We start from the raw sequence: 12,992 nt of genomic DNA on the forward strand, positions 1-12,992 counted from the left end.
GTAGTGGTGTAAACAAATATGAGTATTATATAATTTTAAATTATTAATAATTTAATATATTGAGTACTTATATAAAATCCCTAGATAGAAGTCTCTAGGTGCTGGATCTCTAGTATAATATTAAATCTGTTTTAAACAGTATTAAATCTATTATGTTGCTATTCTCATTATATTAATATTATAATAAGAATACTAAATATAAATCTATTACTTAGTCAGGCAAAAGACCGCCTTTCTATTTAAGCCTGTGCTAAACTCCTTTAGCAACTTATTATTATAATATTATTATTATAAAAGTGCAGAACCTCTCTAATAGCACAAGACAATGCATAGATAGTAGGTAAATAGTAGTAGAGATGCTGCCTGCTTGGTACTGTATGTATGATGCATGTGCCACTTGCTGCATGGCTATTAGTTACTACAGAGTACTTGGTGCATGCAATGCAACATGGCCACAAGGCATTATATTGATTATTATTATCAGATCAGGTGATGAGTGACTTTGCTTCTTCTTCATATTGATTATGATATTATTATGGTTAAATGGTCAACTTATGTCCTTTTCCCTCTCCCTCCACAATCCTTTACCCCCTGCGGTCCCTATCCAGGGCTGATCACCTTGCATATCCATATTAACCGCTGCCCTGAACATCCCGCGCCCTCAATCACATCGGCTCACTGCTTTCCCCCCAACACCCAATGAAACTGCCGTCCAATGGAACCCTGCCGCGCAGGAGTGTTGGATACTTACTACTACGTACTAGTAGTATCATCCCCCCCCCTCTTCTCTCCTATCTCCCATTCCTTCAGCCATCCCAATGCCTTGTTTTGACAATCTCAAACTTCCTTTTTCATTCCTTTCCTTGATTCCATGCAATTCCCAAACGCAAGAACTCCCGTCGAGCCGCTAAACTTGGTCCCGACATCACATCAGATGAGCGCCCTTTTGAGCCCATGCGCGTCCCACTTGTAGCTCTCTCTCTCTCTCTCTCTCGCTCTTTCACTCTCTCTTTCACTCTCTCTTTCTCATCTCACGAGAAAAGGATCCCCGCCCGACGACGCACCGATCATGTCCACGGATCATCTGGTACCGACCAATCCCCTCCTGTAAATCTGTCGCGCGCGTAGTAGCTTTCTCTTTTTCGCCTTCATAACAACATTTCCCCCCTGGTCGGCACTCTGACACTGGCACGCGCTTACTCCCCCCTCCCCTTAATCGACGAACGAAAAGACCACCACAAAGAGAAGGAGGGGGGTCCGCCTGACCCATATACGCACTAGCCACCAATGTTACGCTGAAACTCTTGTCCACTTTCCCATCATACACTTAAAACGCTCATCCTTTTTTTCCTTTCTTGTTGCTGCAAAGAAGAAAAAGAAATCCCTTGTCATATAGATAATCATCGAAACATCACTTCCCCGCTGTTTCATGCGTTCTTGGTGCCTTTGACCACTTCTCCCCTGACCTTCGTCCAGTCGATATCGTTGTCAATGGCTTCGTCAACCTCTCCGCATAATACGACGTTGTCGCCTCGGATCAGATACAGCCCATGCTCAATCTGGGAGCTGGGTTCTGGGTCGTCGGGGGTCCGGATGATTCGCTCGATCGTATCCAGGAGAACCAGGTTCGTTAGCTGGTCGGTGGAGAGTAATGTTCCCAGCAGAGTGCGGCCGTCAACCGTCAGGATGCATACTTTCTCTATACTCCGGGGGAAAATAACTGCGTTAGCACTGACCAAGGGACTGAAAACCAGACATGCAGCAAAGTCCTGGTAAAAGAATAAGACTTACTGTTGATATAAGAGTGAAGCGACATGATGATCAGATGCGCGAGGTTGAAGTACTATTTAAAGCACCAATATCCCGAACGGAAAAACAATCCAAGTAACGAAAAATGCACCACCACTCGAGGTCACCTAACCCAGGCAAGTCGTAGAAAAGACGATCTGGAGAATAACCACAGTCTTGTAACAAAGTCGACTGCACTCTGTTTGCACTAGGTTTGAAGCTAGTAGCTTGACTCGCAGCAAATACTTCGTCGCCGCGTTCCGATCGTTAAGCTGGAGGGGAATCTGTTCACTAAGCTCCGAAGTCGGCCAGCTGTTCTGTACAAATGAGGGAAGCCGTGCAAAGGACGCGCTAATCGGAGGGACAAGATATATCGGTGGAAGGAAGAACAGCAGCGAGGTCTGGCCTGGGAGGTTGTGACTGCAGCGGCGTGCTTCTCCGGATCCTCACAGCTTCCATGCGGCGCCCACTGATCACGTGATGGGAGCTGTCCCGTGCTGCGCATTGGCGATCACGTTTAATTGATTGATCAGATAAGAAGCTTTGATTGTTTCACTATGTATTATCTAGTCCAGTAGTTCAGCTGGTACAGATTGGCATAATGTCATATACTACGTACAGAGCGTGCAGGTTGTAATGCAATTGACCTGAAGACCAATCTTCATTCCGTAAACACCCTACGATCACTAACAATATGCGAATTGCTAAGCGAATCCACAAGTCTGGAGAAAGATACTAATCTACCACGCGTCTCGCCGCAACACTTCCCTTACCCAATCAATGCGCTCAGATCCAATGGCACACTGCTGCCTCGTCCAGCCCGATACCGCCTGGTGCCTCCCACAAATGGTCGAGGCTTGGGCAATAAGCCTTCGCTCTGGAACTTGAACCGATGATCGTCCACCCGCATGATGCCATGTCCGCCTGGACTGTGAGGGCTTGCTCCCGGTGACGGCCCGCCGTTGCTGAGGGTATAGGCGCTCGGGTCCAGGGTAGAACGGTCTGGTTGATGAGGTGGAGGAGGTGCTATGCTAGACGGCAGAGGTGATGGCCGCGACGGTGGCTCGCTGGGAGGGGCACTGGGAGGAGGCGGAGGGGGGGCTGATGGGGCCAAAGCCGCTGGTGGGGGAGGAGGTGGTGGTGGCGCATGTCCGAGAGCATTTCTGGCAGCTTGTACGGCGATAGACGCAGCAGCTGTGCCGTTCGGCGGCTGTGGAGCGGACGCGCCGGGAGGAGGAGGGGGAGGAGGGGTAGAGCGTGCCGGCGCCGGGGGAGGTCTGGGAGCAGCCGCCGGAGGTGGTGGCGGAGGTGCCGCTGGACTAGCTGAGGGAGGCGGGGGTGGAGGAGGAGCAGGAGCAGAGGGTTTTCTTGTAGATACTGGAGGCGGCGGCGGGCCTTTGGCGGAGCCGGGCAATGGTGGCGGTGCGCGCGGGGGAGCGTCAGGGGCGGATCTGCTGGACGCAGTCGAAACTGTCGATGACGGCCTGGAAGCCGGTCGCGGGGGCGGTTTCCGGAGATTTGCAACCAACGGGTTCACTGGAGGAGTAGGAGGCGACTCTGTTGCAGGAGGGCGCGGTGGAGGTCGAGCACCTGGTGGTTTGGGGGCGGACATAGCAGGGGGCGGGGGAGCGCTCCGCGAACCATCCGTATCTGATCGATATGGCGAGTCCCGATTAGCTCCAGTGTCAACACCTCCCCGACTGCGCAACTTAGGCATGCCTCCAGCGAAGAGGCCTCCAAGTTGAGGCGCCGCCGGGGCACCCGCCACTGCATCACCCCCTGAACCAGTATCGCTGTTGCTTCGTAGCCTGTTCGCTGCCTGTGCCGGGGGGACGGGTGGTGCAAGCCCTGTCGGAGGCTTCGCCATGCCCGGAACTGGCGGAGCGCTTGGAATTGCAGGACCGGAAGACTTTGCTCCTCCACCACCGACCATGGGCGCCGACCTGTCGTTGGTCACGGTCTTCTTCAGCCTTGCGCCTTTGTGGATATCGGAAAGCAGTGCGCCCTATACAAGGCATTAGCAGTCGACAACTTGCCTAAACTGGCAGACAAGGTCTTCTTACCCGGCCCTTAGCTTCTGAACCAGAGGGTCTGCTGGGAAGATTCCCCGCGGGGGGAGGAGGTGGGGGAGGACCTCCCATCCCTCCGGGCGGCGGCGGCGGCGGCGGAGGGGGGGGCATGATGTTTGTAGACGATGAGATATGACGCTTGCAATCGGAAGAAAGTAATGAGTGGGTAGCCGATCACGAAGGGATCTAATCTGCTGGGGCTGGCTGGATCATTTGAGGCCTGCCGTTGCCAGAGAAAGGGTGGTGTTGAAAGAAAGCAGCTGCCTACGGGGCGTTGCTGATGGAGGAGAAGCAGGAGAGTTCCAGAGGGACGTCAGGTCGATGGACGCCAGACAGTCGTTCCTGGAGACCCGCTTTTGGTGGCGGCAGTAATTCAGTTGGTGGCCTCGCCGCCTTGCGCATCTCCCCATCTTTCTCTCTGGGCCATCTAGTTTTCCCTCACTACCACTACCACAATAACAGCAACAGCCATGCTCCCGACAAGAGGCATTGCCCTCAGAGGCCACAACAGCTCTCGGTCGCAAGCTCTAGCCAGCCAGATCTGCCAATTATCCGCACCTCCTGTGCCCCTTCATCAATCCGTACGATCCTATGCATCCAGTCCGTTGACCCGGAACGCGCGCCCAGGCCAATTGCGACCCCAGAGAAGCCCGAAAAGCTTCTTGACTTCGACTACATACGCACCTACCCCTAGGAGATTTGAGTCTACCAAATCCGGCCACCTCACACCAGCGGACTTCGAAGAAGCTGTGGACCAGATCGCCCACGAATGTTCCGAACTCAGCGAAACGGACTCTGTGCCCCCCAACGACAAGGTCGTGCAACTGCTACAAAAATGCCAACGAATTGCCGAAGTTATGGTCCACCCGGAGCAGGACACCGGCAAGAGCCAACAACCAGACGAGATTTCATCCCTCCTAGATCTAGAGGAAGGGAAGAACGCCGCTACCCGGAAACAAAAGCAGCAAACTACCACCACACTGCCCCGAAAGACCCCCGAACAGATCATTGATCAGCTCTGCAAATCCGTCCATGACCTCTTGACAGACGAGAAAGTGTTCATCTCCCCCGAAGCCCTGACCTGTTACACCAAAATCCACGCTATGCTCAAACGTCCCGACCACTTCCCGGAGATCTTCCATCTATACGCCAACAAACCAGTCCCCGAGGAGAACAGCTCCCCTGTCCGATACCACAAGGCCAAACCTAAGAGTATCAACAGTGCTGTGCCCGTCGAGCTCGCGGACATGGCTCTCGATGTCGCTATCGCCCAGCGCAACCTCTCGCTAGTGTTGGCCATCATCGACACCACCTATAGCACCCCGGCGTTCCGTCGTGCCAAGGTCTTCAAGAGGGCAGCTGTTCCGTTGGGTGGAATCGCTGCTGCGCCTGCGGCTTGCTATACCCTTGCTTCGTGGGCCTCAACGCTGCAGAACACTATGGATCCGAGCACAGCGACGGGTATCGCTTTCGCGGCGGGTCTGGCATACATGGGGGGAGTCACGTCGGTTGGAATTTTGGCCATCACGACGGCGAATGACCAGATGGAGCGGGTGACTTGGCAACCGGGTGTGCCGCTGCGACACCGTTGGGCCCGTGAAGAGGAGCGGGCTGCCTTCGACAAGGTTGCGCTTGCATGGGGGTTTAAGGATATCTACATGCGAGGTGAAGAGGAAGGCGAGGAGTGGGAGAGTCTCCGAGAATTCATCGGCATGAGGGGAATGATTCTGGACCGGACGGAGTTGATGCCTGGAATGCAATGATACTATACCATACTATACACCCTATGTACCTACTGTACCATACTACTGTCTACAATACAAAACCTACACCACACCACCTCCGACTCAGTTAAGAAAGACAAATAGAGACCAAAACCCAGGATCACATTTATAACCCACACCATAAGTAGCTAAACTATGATACGAAACACAACCCCAGAATCCCAGTCCCTAAAAAAAAAGGGGTGCCGTACCCCCAGCGTGACACATAAACTTTTTCCTTTTTATTTATTCATAAAGAGAAAAGAGAAAAAGCGACCCGCTTAGTACAGACGCTTAGGGGGAGACATGGTAGCCTTGAGGACAAGGCTACCAACGTTCTGCCAACCCTTCTTAAGCAGGGAGACAAGGTAGTTGATGGCGAGCATGGTGTTGGCGACGAGCTCGTCCTCAGTCATACCAACGTTGCCGACGGCAACACCGAGGCAGAGAACCTTCTTAAGCTGGAACTTGATGGTAGACTTGACCTCGTTGACCTTGTTGGCCATGTCCTCGGCGTGAGAGACGGGGGTAGGGAATTTACCGGCTATTCATTCATTAGCCACGATACCCCTATGAGGGAGGTATGAGGGGGAAAACTCACCCTTGGAGAGACCAGGACCCAAGAGACGGGGAATCTGCTTGATGAGGGTGTCGGAAGCAAGGAAAGCATCGTACTTGCGAGCAAGCTTCTTGATGAGCTTCTTGTTCTTGTTCAGCTTCTTCAGGTCGTCGGCGGACATGGCGTCAATGCCGTGGTGCTTGGCACGGTCGAGATCGTGCTGGTCACCAAGAACACTATCCTTACATCAGTATTCTATCCTTTCTCTCTCTCTCCTTCATTCCGAAGGTATTTCTCCGGTGGTGGTGGTGGTGGTATCATACCAGATGGTCATGTTGGGACGGGGAACGGTAGGCAGCTTGATGGTACCAGAGAAACGCTTGTCACGCTGGGGGTCGTAGTTCTTCAGACCGATCTGAAGCTCGACGGTCTCGAGGAAGTTCCTCTTCTTCTCATTCTGAGAGTAGTTGAGCAGCTGCTCGATGTTCTGGCGCACTCCGGCTGTTCACACAAAAACGATTAGCATCCTGCATCAGACACATACACATACACCTCAAGTGTTGCCGTTGTTGGGATAAAGATGTAACATACCGACTGTGATCTTAGACATGGTGCTGACAGTCTTCCAAAAGAACTTGAAATCCTTATGGTGTGGCTCTGCGCTGAATATCGGGTCAAAAGATCAAAAGAGGGAAGAAAATCAGGCCGGGCGCCGCGCTTGGAGGGCCGTGAGAAAATCCGTTACGACTCCGCTTTGTGTGTGGATGGGTCTAGCGCCTTTGGGTTTAGCGCTGCCCTAATTTGCATTTGCTGAGTCAGGTGCATAATTGGTGGTTGTGCGGGCCGTTGTGAACATCATAATTGGGAGGTCTACTTACTCCGTACAGAGGTAGTCAGTGATTTGCATGTCATTACTTCTCCGGTATTATAGTATGCTTGTTTGTCGACGTATTTCTAACTATATTTGGCAGCTTGAAGTATACTTTACAATACCGGTAGTTTCGTCACATAGACATGTTATGGTTACCGAGGATAGAATGCTTCTCATACTCCGATAACGTAGCAGAAAGTATCATGGTTCATTATGCTCTACTGAATACCTAATTCTGAACAAGAAGGCTAATTCCAGATCCGCCTTCGCTCTATCCGCCGCTATTAGATTCCCATATCCGAGACAATCGCTCGTCCACTTACCAGCTCACAGTTTAGCCTGCGCCTGTATCTGCTCATCACTCACCAAGCCAGCTTCAATAGCCTTGATCTGCAGAGCCAGGAACTTGGAATAGATCCGACACAAGGCAAGATTTCCGCCCATGTACCAGAAGCCGGGGTGTCCGCTGGGGCGCCACATCTATAGCAAGTGCTTGTTAGTGATGATAAAGTTGGGGCAAGCGGGAAGAAGTACGTACTGCGTTGATTTCTCCCTCCTCGTCTAAATCCCAGACATCTCGACATCGGTCCGCAACACGGTCACCTAGTACTTTCCGTACCGTCGTGCGCATATTGTCGTAGCCAGTCGCGAGGACCACGACATCGGCGGACAAGGCTGACCCGTCCTTCAAAACAAGCCCGGATTCCGTAAAATGAGAGATTCCCTCTGGACTACGCTTAACCTTGATCTTTCCCGAGGCGATGAGCGGGCTGCAGCCAACATCGATGTAGTATCCACCGCCGCGAGTCATATATGCACGTCCAAGACCAGCACCGTTGACGCCAAAGTCCAGTGCGAAACCAGCCTTTTCAAGGCCACTGAGGAGATCTTGCTCGGCGTGCGCCACGCGCCGGGTGAAATGCTCGCCCAGAGCAAATTGAACAGGGAATGGAAGACATTCATGCAGCAGGTCGGCTTCTTCGGTAGGAGGTCTGCAAGAGTTAGAGGCGTGCGGGTTCAAGACAAGGATAAGACGTACCCGTGATCTTCGTGTTGACCCTCATGCATCATGAAGATACCCTTCTCAACAGTAATGACATAGGTCCCGCGCCGTTGCAGCATAGTTACCTGCGCGCCATTCTCGCAATAGTTCTGCGCGATATCATGGCCGCTGTTTCCCGTGCCGACCACGACGACCTTTTTGCCTGCTACGTCGTAGTGGGATGCATCTGTGTGCTGGCTGCCGTGGTATACTGTGCCCTTGAACTGCGACTGGTTTTCGAAGCTGGGAACCAAGGGTTCTCCTGAGTGCCCCGTGCACCAAATCAGGTGGCGTGGGCGCAGTATACGTTCGCTCCCATCGCCGCGGACGACCACCACAGTCCACTGCTTCTGGGCATCGTCGTAGTCGGCAGATTTGATGGAGGTGTGAACCCAAACATTCAGTTCCATGATCATAGCATAGGCCTCAAACCAGTCGGCTAGTTTGTCTTTGGGGGTAAATTGCGGCCAATTCTTCGGGAAGGGAAGGTATGCCATATGGGTGAATTCTGCAGGGTCATGGGTTACGAGGGTCTATGAGTACAGGTCAGATGGCGAGTCAGAATATGTGTATAGCAAGCGTAGCTCACCCTATAGCGCTTCCGCCAATTATCTCCGATATGTTCATTCCGGTCGACGATGAGATGCGATATCCCGAGAGAATTGAGCCGAGCGCCCATGTTGAGACCTGCCTGGCCTAAACGTTTACTAATCAGCTTATTTCTATTGCACTAATGGCGAGGTCTGCGTACCAGCTCCAACAATGAGGGTCGTAGGCTCTTCTTCCTTGAATTCAATTGTCCTCTGGCGTCGCTCGAGCCAGTTGCCCTGGTTGAGTCCACCAGGCATTGTCTCAATAGTGCCGTATGCTCTTCTGATGCCCAATGGCTCCTCGAATTCCTTCAATTCTTGCAGAGTTGTATACATCGCATATGCCTTCCACTCTCCTGCGTCGTTCTGCGTCAGATGAATGACCCCGGAGCCACGCCCAACACTAGTCTCGAAGAAGATAATGGAGTTTATCCAGTTCAGCCCCTCCGCGGGGCTTTCCATCCTGGGCTGGAATTTGCCCTCATGCTGCAGACGCAGAGCAGAAAGACCCGCGCGAGGCTGATTAGCAGCCAGGAAGTCTTGGATCTTCGCGCATCCCTGGATGGTACGAAAGTCCCAGACCAACGCGAGCATATCCCTCCACCAGGAGTCCTCATGGAAGACTCTTCCTAGCTGGGAATAGTTCCCCGTGGCGAGAAGAACCTCTAGATCGGTGATCCATCGCTGAGCAATAGCTCGGGGATCTAGCGGACCGATAGAGGATGGTGTTTTAGGGAGCTGGATCACGTAGTTTCTTTGAGCAAGAGACATGACGGGGAGTAGTCCAATGTCACTGTATCTTCGTAGATGTTGTCGAGAGATGGAGCGGCTGGGGCGGGAGGGCCAAGTTGAAGTCTACGAGCCCCTCGTTGTATAAATACCCCGAGCTCTCCACATTGGACCCATAATTCCATTGTTGACCACAGCTGACAAGGGGGAGCGGAACCCGCTCGGAGAATTAGCAGATGGACATGCTCCGATGGGACGCAGTGGACCGCAAAGAAGTCCGGGGATGATGGATCATATGGGGACCTCGAGGCGAGTCCCACTCGTTTCTCGTCTATGGACGTTATTCGTGGCAGTCTCGAGTGGAGTGTTGAGCAGCAGCAGCTGTCAGTTGTCACTGATAGGAGTCCATCGTGGCCGTCGATCATTCATCAATAACTACAACCGATGATGGGATGGAGGGGGGAAGTTCCAGTCTGGGCCTGGCGATGATCCAGCGCCTAAATTGCCCGAATTGGGAAGTTATCCTGATAAGCCCAGGATCTCTCGGCACACTTACCCCGCAGAGTGTTGATGCCTCTCATCTCCATCTGATGAAGATACTATCTACTCCATGTCTTTGCTTGTTGGGAATGGAAAGACACCCCAAACTCAGCAACATAAAGTGGACACCCCGTTGATGGCTGTGCGGGTGAAATATATATATGGCACATAGCTTCTAGGATGCTTTTTGAAACTGACACCTTTGTGTCTTCGCTACAATATCCACCAATAATGGTAAGTAGTATACGGTCTCGATTATGCTGGTTTGGTTTAGTTTCTAATATGACAAGTAGATTTTCCGCCAGTCATTTTAGTCTGTCAGAGGCCATCCACAAGACACAGTCTAGAACGCTGTGAATAAACATTTGCTAAATTAGAGAAAATCAGTCAAGCCATGAACTGTGGCATGTCTAGGGGTAGCAATCATGCCACGGAACTAGCTGAGATACATTCCTGCTCGGAAATCCAAGGCATTGTTGCTCTTACTCTCAAGCCATCCAGAGTTGCTCGTCAGAGCTTGCTTCACTCAGACTACGTACTCGCCCCAGGCTTCGTAGTCTTAGACTGCTCACATGTACTCAATGAGTAGAAAGTCAGGGGTGGTGGATGCCTGAGCAGGAAGACAACAAGCAACTGGGTTATATGAAAGGTCAAGAAGGCACACTACTAAACGTGCCAGGGGAATAGGTAGGGTCAGCAAGCCCAATAAAAGCCCAGAGAGGGGATCCAATTCGATACCCCGTGACTGCCTGAAAACTAACATTAAGAATAACCTTGCCATTGACAACCTTGACAGCAACTCAGTTCAACTCTCAATCTCCAAGGAATCCATAGCATAGCAGGACAATGCCGGTGTAACCTGCCCGAAACCGTTTCTCTGACAGCCCCCACGGACATTCCAATAATCCCCAAGCATCCAGCTTTGCCTCCCAATCCGGAACCAACAAATCCGGATTCATGGCAAGGGATGCAACCACCGATTCACAATACACTCGGTGTGTGAATGGATCATTGTCTCACCAATGTGTCCCCTTACACCGCCATGCATGGTCCCTTATAAAGCGGCCCCGGAATCAAGGGGGAAGAGGGGTTACAGGAAAACAAAGACACTGACTGCTAACTCGCCGAATTCGTCCATTGTTGACCGCGATCGTCGTTCTTTCTTCATTCAGGTACCACAGTTCTCTTCCTGCATTGAGTTATATACTTATATCCTACCTGCAAATCCTTCGCAATCCTGCTCAAACCCTCTCACCCACTAATTCACTCACGCATTCTTAGAAAGCCAAATTGCTCGCGAAAACAAAGATGCTATTCAAATCCGCCCTCCTCGCAACTACCTTGTGCCTCTCCGCCACGGCTGCGGCGAACACCAATGCCCCCGTTGTCACTGACAACGATGATGTGACCTACTACGCGCAGCTACAGCCCAAGGATAACACCACTGTCCGCGGGGCTGTGACCATCTTGCCTAAGCCCAGCGGCGTGGGTGTCCTTGTTTCGGCGCACTTCTGGGGAATCCCCGATAATGAACAGCAGTTGGGTACGTTTACTTCCATCTCTTCCCGCTCCTTCATATCGATCCATCATATGGGGCTTGTGTTTAGAGTTTCCATACGAATCCGAACCCAAACTCAAACCTTGAGTTAATAGCAAGCCTACACATTTATACTGACCTATTCATGAAATGATCAGTCTACCACATCCATCAAAAGCCAGTCCCTAAGGACGGCAACTGCTACAGCACTGGCGCCCACCTGGACCCTTACGGCCGTGGCGATGCCACCCCCTGCGACATCAACGCGCCTCAGACCTGCCAAGTCGGCGACCTCAGCGGCAAGCATGGACCGATCTGGGCGCCCGACAACGAGGAATTTACCACCACCTACACGGACTGGTTCCTTTCCAATGTGGAGGGAGAGCCTGCTTTCTTTGGAAACCTCTCATTGGTCGTGCATGCGGCGGATAACTCGCGCCTGGCGTGTGGAAACTTTGTGGAGCTGAAGTAAGACTAGATGGATGAATATTTTCTGCTGCTTGGGACTTTAATGTATTGTTGGGCTGGTGCTGTATTGGGTTAGGGTTGGATTTAATACTCAAGTATTGGCATGGTACGTCCTTGCCGATGTGAGACTCTGCGCACAGCCTTAAGGTGTTAGTTTTGAAGCGTTTAGCTACTAAGCAGCCTACAATAAATTAATGAATCACCTATCATATCTCGCGCTAAGAAGCATGCCTCTCTCCCTAAAAACTTTCTCTTGAAACAATTTGCATTGAGTGTGCAATACATGAGCATCTTGCTGAGTTGCCCACAATTTTGACAATACCATATTCATCTCACGGATTAATCACTTACAGACTGAAGATGGAAGCTTCCCTTCTCTCCCCTTTCGGTATCCTGCCAGACCAAAGCAGTAAATCGCTTTTGTATCAAGCGTTCAATAACAATAGTAATGCATTCTATTACGTTGTGTGACAGGGAATTGCATGGAATTGAGTACGAAGATCACATTAAGCCGATTAGGCATAGTAGCAGAATGTGCAAATGCGTAGCAGATAGCAAACTTCTTAGTACTAAATGAACCAACCCAGTACGAGGGATCTAATTGGAAACGAATCCAGCATCACTTAACGACTTAGTTACTTAGTTAACCATTCTTACTACAAATCGTCTTACATTGCATAGGATTCTATTACTGTAATAAGTAATTTCTATGTCTCTTGCTTACTATTCTCTTATTAAGGAAAGGGATCTTGGCATTCATGTTTGATCGTGTTTGTCATTGATTGTATATGGAACGATAGTCGTGATCCTCTTGATAGTATACGTACGTAGTAGTCATCACAAATATATCATATCATGGGCGCAGACAGACAGTGCTAGATATAAATGCTGCGTTTGCTGCATTGTCCGCGGCGACTGGCGTCCATGCCTAGCCTGTACGTGCATGCTCGTGTTCAGTAAGCATTGCTCGTCCACATGCCTCCCACCGTGCCAAAAGGAAAAAAAGTCCCGCGGAAGTGGCTGCATGCTGACTGAC

At 51.2% G+C, this 12,992-nt stretch overlaps 6 protein-coding genes across 6 annotated transcripts; 2 read left to right on the forward strand and 4 right to left on the reverse strand.

Moving 5' to 3' along the window:
• Positions 1 to 1,427: 1,427 nt before the first annotated feature.
• AKAW2_30642A (U6 snRNA-associated Sm-like protein LSm8) lies at positions 1,428 to 1,816 on the reverse strand (the record flags this gene model as incomplete). The annotated part of the gene is made up of 2 exons (XM_041687178.1): positions 1,428 to 1,699; positions 1,792 to 1,816. 2 exons carry the CDS (start codon positions 1,814 to 1,816, stop codon positions 1,428 to 1,430), a joined length of 297 nt encoding a protein of 98 aa, XP_041541089.1.
• Positions 1,817 to 2,557: 741 nt separating this feature from the next.
• AKAW2_30643A (putative proline-rich, actin-associated protein Vrp1) lies at positions 2,558 to 3,968 on the reverse strand (the record flags this gene model as incomplete). Its single annotated transcript, XM_041687180.1, has 2 exons — positions 2,558 to 3,793; positions 3,852 to 3,968. The coding sequence occupies 2 exons, from the start codon at positions 3,966 to 3,968 to the stop codon at positions 2,558 to 2,560; spliced, it is 1,353 nt and encodes a 450-aa protein (XP_041541090.1).
• Positions 3,969 to 4,327: 359 nt separating this feature from the next.
• On the forward strand, positions 4,328 to 5,620 carry AKAW2_30644S (uncharacterized protein; the record flags this gene model as incomplete). The annotated part of the gene is made up of 1 exon (XM_041687181.1): positions 4,328 to 5,620. One exon carries the CDS (start codon positions 4,328 to 4,330, stop codon positions 5,618 to 5,620), a length of 1,293 nt encoding a protein of 430 aa, XP_041541091.1.
• Positions 5,621 to 5,901: 281 nt separating this feature from the next.
• CRP74 (60S ribosomal protein uL1) lies at positions 5,902 to 6,789 on the reverse strand (the record flags this gene model as incomplete). The annotated part of the gene is made up of 4 exons (XM_041687182.1): positions 5,902 to 6,164; positions 6,222 to 6,415; positions 6,503 to 6,680; positions 6,771 to 6,789. The coding sequence occupies 4 exons, from the start codon at positions 6,787 to 6,789 to the stop codon at positions 5,902 to 5,904; spliced, it is 654 nt and encodes a 217-aa protein (XP_041541092.1).
• A 588-nt stretch (positions 6,790 to 7,377) lies between these two features.
• On the reverse strand, positions 7,378 to 9,453 carry AKAW2_30646A (putative flavin-binding monooxygenase; the record flags this gene model as incomplete). The annotated part of the gene is made up of 5 exons (XM_041687183.1): positions 7,378 to 7,530; positions 7,589 to 8,042; positions 8,090 to 8,625; positions 8,682 to 8,788; positions 8,844 to 9,453. The coding sequence occupies 5 exons, from the start codon at positions 9,451 to 9,453 to the stop codon at positions 7,378 to 7,380; spliced, it is 1,860 nt and encodes a 619-aa protein (XP_041541093.1).
• A 1,520-nt stretch (positions 9,454 to 10,973) lies between these two features.
• AKAW2_30647S (putative cytosolic Cu/Zn superoxide dismutase) lies at positions 10,974 to 11,960 on the forward strand (the record flags this gene model as incomplete). The annotated part of the gene is made up of 3 exons (XM_041687184.1): positions 10,974 to 11,123; positions 11,233 to 11,494; positions 11,647 to 11,960. 3 exons carry the CDS (start codon positions 10,974 to 10,976, stop codon positions 11,958 to 11,960), a joined length of 726 nt encoding a protein of 241 aa, XP_041541094.1.
• Positions 11,961 to 12,992: the final 1,032 nt, after the last annotated feature.

This window comes from Aspergillus luchuensis, chromosome 3 (genome assembly GCF_016861625.1).
Source record: "Aspergillus luchuensis IFO 4308 DNA, chromosome 3, nearly complete sequence".
In the NCBI taxonomy this organism is placed as follows: Eukaryota; Fungi; Ascomycota; class Eurotiomycetes; order Eurotiales; family Aspergillaceae; genus Aspergillus; species Aspergillus luchuensis.